Source organism: Hypoxylon fragiforme (genome assembly GCF_022984875.1).
Source record: "Hypoxylon fragiforme strain CBS 206.31 chromosome Unknown GGS25scaffold_10, whole genome shotgun sequence".
Classification (NCBI taxonomy): domain Eukaryota; kingdom Fungi; phylum Ascomycota; class Sordariomycetes; order Xylariales; family Hypoxylaceae; genus Hypoxylon; species Hypoxylon fragiforme.
This window is the reverse complement of record NW_026054765.1, coordinates 264,946-270,836: the sequence shown is the minus strand read 5'-3', so window position 1 is coordinate 270,836 and position 5,891 is coordinate 264,946. Positions and strand designations below refer to the sequence as shown.

At 44.6% G+C, this 5,891-nt stretch overlaps 1 protein-coding gene across 1 annotated transcript; it reads left to right on the top strand.

The window, feature by feature from the left end:
• Nucleotides 1-3,968: 3,968 nt before the first annotated feature.
• On the top strand, nt 3,969-5,436 carry GGS25DRAFT_73258 (uncharacterized protein). Its single transcript, XM_049265984.1, has 2 exons — nt 3,969-4,215; nt 4,307-5,436. Exons 1-2 carry the CDS (start codon nt 4,144-4,146, stop codon nt 5,312-5,314), a joined length of 1,080 nt encoding a protein of 359 aa, XP_049112005.1. The 5' UTR covers nt 3,969-4,143; the 3' UTR covers nt 5,315-5,436.
• The last annotated feature ends 455 nt before the right edge of the window (nt 5,437-5,891 follow it).

Below are 5,891 nucleotides of genomic sequence, written 5' to 3'. Positions count from 1 at the left end.
GGATGTTACCAGGTAATTACCTATCTATCTACTAGTGGCATCTACCTACCTCTTAGCCAAGGCCTTGTTGATATCTACTTGAGTATCACAGATCTCAAGATCGAAACAAGAATTATACAAATACATTACTGACCCTAGTCCTACATAGTACTCCGTACGCAGATAGATATCTCTCGTACTACGCAGCTTTTTTGACACTGTCGGAATATGCAACCAACCGGTGATAGCTATCGACGAGCTGCAGCTCAAAATGTAGATCATGTAGTATGGATTGCGGTTGTGCGAGGGTGTGAGCGCTGTCAATTTCAACAAACCAAGCCTTGAGTGCGTATGGGAAACACCCCCCCCACTCGCTCGTTGACTCGATCCTCGATTACCGGTATTTCCACTGTTGTGGCTTGAAAGATCTTACTTGAAACAACCACAGAAATGGCTAGCAAGGTGAGGTGACGACAATCTTTACAAAAACAAGCACTTCCATGTGCTGCACCAGGTACTTAACAGCCCAGGCCAGCTAGCCAGCTAGCCTAGCAAGGTGCGATAAACTGATCGACGGTGGGGGGGGCCTTATGATATTGGATATCGAAATAGTGATGGGAAAGTTGAAAATTGCACGATTACGCATGCTGGCATGGTGGGTTATCTTTGGAGAAGAACCGCTCATCGTAAAGGAGGTGTTGACTTATTTAAGGCAATGATAAACCTCAATAGATTGGTGCTTTCCCAAGTCACAAGCTTGACTTTTGTTGCCCTCCAGTTCGTTGATTAGGTACTGATAGATTTACCGACCTTGGAATATCAATTTTTGAAGATGTGGCATCCCTCATTGTTTGTTATGTTACTGCAAGCCCTGTAAGGTTGAAATGAGCTGATACATGTAGGAGACGAAGCAGCAAAGGGTCCCTACATATGATTTATTGAATATTGGACGTGTGGACTGTTGGCGGAGTACACTGTAAGCCTACTCCATGATCAGCATTGCTGCATATCTGTGCAGCGTATGTGCATCTCGGCCTTACGATAATCACCAATCAGTCGAGTTGGAGATAGTTGATAGTTGTTCGTCGTCAAGCAAACCTCGTATTCTGAGGCCTCTATATACAACTTTGGATCACGAACATGTTACCTAGGCCGACACTAGGTACATTATCCGTGTCTAATCTGCTATGTAGGTATACGACGATGTAGTAGATATTTGGGATATTCGTGATACTGTATTGGTGACGAAGCTTCTGGTATATAAGAACCCGATATTCCGCAATTTCTCCGCCAACGCAAACGCGCGAGTATTCCGGGGATCAGGAGTTTAATGCCATGCAGTGCGACCTGCTCCAGTTGGATCAGTTGGTTGTCAGAGCGGTTCGTTGCCGCTAGTATAATTAGTATAACTTAACCTTAACATGCATCTGTATAATATGGATTAAGAAGCTTGGGAAGCTTCCAAAGTTTGAATCTCAAAGATTTAGTTAACTAAAGCAAGATGAAACGATCAGATGCTGGTACCGATAAGGCTTTATTTGACTTTTTTTTAAGTGCTTGCAGGATAAATGCGGGTTTGGCACGTTTCCGTAGCTTTAATTAACCCTTGCTCTTTAGTGGACATGGGTTTAAATTGGTTGCCCTTTTGAGACAGCCTGTTTCCCTTTTTTTTTTTACTGCGTAACTACAGCTTAAGGAGAAATCATAATAAAAAGGCAAGAGGTCCTGTGAAGGGTAAGCCATTTTTCCTCTTTAGAAAAAATGCCCCTCTCTCGAGTATCCATTGTTTACCTAAAGGAACAAAAGCTAAAGTTTTATATTTATTTTTACTTTTGTTATAACAACCTTGGAATACTAATGATGGGGCTGTTGGTGAAAATAGGGGGAACTTGCTTATCCATAATGTACCTACGTGTAGCATAACCCCTGATCTCGAATTGGCACAGCTAACCAAATCAGAATCGAGATATTCCAATCGAAGCATATCAACTGAGCAACTATGTAGATTAGGTATGTCGATTGTTGTTTAGTCTGTTTCATAGGTCGAGGCCATATGGCAAATCCTACAGGTATGTGTGTATTGCCAGTTTTACCAACTGAACCCATCTATTTATGTACCAACCCACGTACTATGTAAATCAACAATTTGCTTAAGATAATTGAGTTATATGTACGCTAATAGGCTTCGCCGAGAATCATTGACTATGAACCTAGGCGCCGACATAAATCGTAAGCGATTCTGCAGCCTTCTCAAGTTGTCATGGAAACAATTGGCTGTCCCCGGTCGTATGAAACAGCTCGCATTGGCTGCCAGTGTCTATCTGGTAAATTAGTGGACGGGGTGCTCCCCTGAAGTGTGCTGTGCACCATGCTACGGGCGCTACATTCCGGCCCTATGAAGTCAGACTTTAGTGGTCCAACCGTGGCTTGTTTGAGCTCGGGCTTCCAAGCTTATTGGAATAACTAGATATTGGAAGTCTTTCAATGTTCTTTCTACCAAATCGGGTTTAATGTCTTCGCTGCTTTTGCTTTTTACACAGGCTGTGGTCAAGCAATTATCAGCGAGGAATTATTAATAGCTGCAAGTTCCAAATGATATTATGCATAGGAGAAGGGGCTAGCTGACTAACCAGACTATGGTTTCTTTCTCCTTATTATCCGTGACCTCCTATTTTTCAACTACTAGGGATGTTTTTCTTGGAGTCATAAGCTTCAATGGCTTATCAGACGGAAGGGTCGGTAGAAGAGGTTTACTACTTAATATAATGCTTAAACTATGCTGCCAGGTATTGTGTCACGACAACTCTCAATCTGAGTCACAGCTTACGAGACGGTCTCCTTCTTGCTCATAAAATGGGGACTACTTCGTACCTTCATGGACTCGAGAAGCTGTAAAGGATTGTGGTGTCTGGATTTATAGTGGCTGGAACGGGAAAACTTGCTACTTGTATAGGATGGGCTATGTATGACTCTCTGTGTTTCCAAATAGGTTAATTTCTAGGCCATGATGAGAGATTGAAAAGGGATTCTGTAGGTAGGCAGGTGTATAAAAGGCCTCGAAATGTTTCCCGCCATCTTTACAAAGCATCGCTTCTCCTTTTCTCGCCTTATCTTGTACTTGATATCCAACCCCTTATCATCAATGTCTAGTTACCCCTAAGTCACGAATTCCAATTCAACGTTGCCCTGATGAACTTTCCCACTAACACTTAACTGATATCCGCCATGCCCTTGATATGCCACATATCATCAGGGGGTTTTAAATCGTTTGGTATACGATCATTAGTTTTATACGATGTTGAATAAATGTATACCATAGTAGTGACTGCTGGTAACTATTACTATGGCCCAGGCTAATCCTTCAGTGCTAGGTTCAAGCTTTACCAGTAGTAGGCCCAGTACAGTAAAGCGGCATGGTTATAGGGCCCAATTGAGTTAGTGCAGGGTCATTAACTTTGTTGGTGACAGTTGGTCTATCTAGCTGGGTTATCTAGCTGGGTCTTTCTTAGTAATTAGGCAGGCAAGGCTTGTAGGTGAGCGTTGAAGTTGGGGAAGGAATGGAGTTTAATAGATTTAAATAGGGAAGTTAGCGTACTTAGGTAGGTACTTGGGTACTTCTTGTGCTTAACCCTTCAAGGCTACCTACCCTTTTTTTTCTTCCCTAACTGGATCCAAGATCGCAACGTCCGACCAAACTAATTTGACTTTTTTCCTTGTTAAGTCAAGTCAAGTCACTTCACCGTCGTCGTTCATTATCACAGTACAGCTTACACTAGCTGTGCATTTCTTTCTTTCTTCACCGTCTCACTATTGAGAACCGGATAAAGCAGTGTTCTTAATACTTTATTTTTCCATTTATCTAAATTGTACAAATCCAGAATCCAGACCTCCAGCTACCACTCCCTACCTACCTCTAGGTAGGTACCTATCACAAATACTAAGGTATCCTTAACCTCGACTCCTCTGGGCAACATCACTCAAGAAAACCCCCGAAATCACACCCCTTCGCTTACTGGTGCCAGCAAGCGCCCGACCAACTAGTAGACCCAATCGTTCTTTTCCCCCACGATCTTCCTTCGATAGCCACTCCATCAACGTCACTCACTTAAACCCCGGACTGAGAATTTCGAACAAGTTTTCACCTCTGGCCCAAGCAAAAGGAATATGCCGTCACCGTTGAAGAAGCAACCTGAGGCTGTCGCCGATAAAGTCCTCAAGCGAGTGCAAGTTAGCAAGGTATGATGATATTGCGTACTACTGGCCTTTATCTATTTGCTGGGGCAAGCCCAAGACATGTTGCTGACAACTAATTTTTTCACATCACCAGATTGCCCGAAGGCTACAGGGTCGATTAGCTCTAGCCCAGTTCAAGACCAAACATGGTTGGGAGGACTTGACACTCGATACTATCGAACCCAAGGTAGAAGAGGAGATCCGACGCAAGCGTCTGGTTGAGGGTGATGTCTTTTCCGACTCTTCCTCCAGCACATCCGAACTGCCGTATCCTAGTAGCAGAACAACCCTTATGAGCTCCCCGCTCAAGGCCCCTCTCTTTTCCGATGCCATTGGATCTAGCAATGGTAGCACCGGTCATCGCAAGCGTACTTATAACATGGCTTCGTTTGATGTGACTATGTCTAGTCCGACTAAACGATTCCGTGCGTCACCAACAAACCACAAATCCTTCACCTCCGCCCAGACCTCCTGGAGAGGTCATCGTCAGCTGACCCAGTCTTCCCCTGTCAAGCCACGAAGACAAAAACACTTCACAACCTCCACCGGGCCCAACGTCTCCTTTTTCCAAAGTTCTCACCGTCCCTCGGTAGATTTCACCACAACGAACTTTGCAGCACCTTCAGATGATGACGATGATCTCTTACCTGCGCACTCCTTTGCGGTCAACCACCATGGGTCATCGCCTCCTCAGACCCCCCCAATGCGCCACCGGGAACTCAATCGCCGAACTAAGGAGAATGGCATGATGCACGGGCAAAAATCGGGCGAAGAGGGCGCAGATCTTCTACTCTACCTGGCAACGTCTCCTTCGCCGGCCGTGCATTCGACCAAGACTCGAATGGACCCCCCATCTACACCCCCTCAGAAAAGGGATCTAGCTTTGCCATCGTCGATGATGACCACACCTGGAGGGGGTACTCTCTTCCCCACTACCCCAGGTCAGCCTTTCGACATCTCAGACTACGTAAACATTACGCCCAGCCCAGCACAGAAGCCTTGGAAGACACCTCTGTCGCTTAAGACGCCTACAGCGAGGACTCCCATGAGCGGTGCTAGACGACGATTGACTTTTGACGAACCTGTCCATACTCTATCTTAGGAAGAGGGCATTGAACAGATTGATTCATGGTGGAATTGATTCATGCTGGTGAATATCACGTCAGGACTTTACGGATGATATGCTTTACTTTTTTCTCTTCATTCACACCCTTTTACATCTATTTTTTTTTTCACCTATTCCCTTTTCCTTTCCCCCTTTACCGATTGTGCACACCACACATATCGCACACTCATCACACATTACACACATAAATGACACAAATGAAAATACCCGGCTCTGGCCATGATCACACAAACTGCTTTTGGGAGGTATGGATGGATAGGATGGACGGATGGACCAGAGGATGGTATGCTTGTACAACACATGCAAAGGATAGGAGAACAGTATTCTCTCATTTTCCCTCGAGGTTTCAGTCATGCGGAATGCGCGGAGTTCACTGGTAATGCATTTGACCAATTTGATTTCTTTTTTCTTCCCCTTCACCTTGCTATACTATTCAGCACACAATCCCGATCTATATCTGGATTTCTTTCACCTTTTTTTTTATTTTACTTTCTCGTGAGATAAGTAGGGGTTCGACTACCGTTGCATAGCCTTGCGCCGACGAATTTTGATT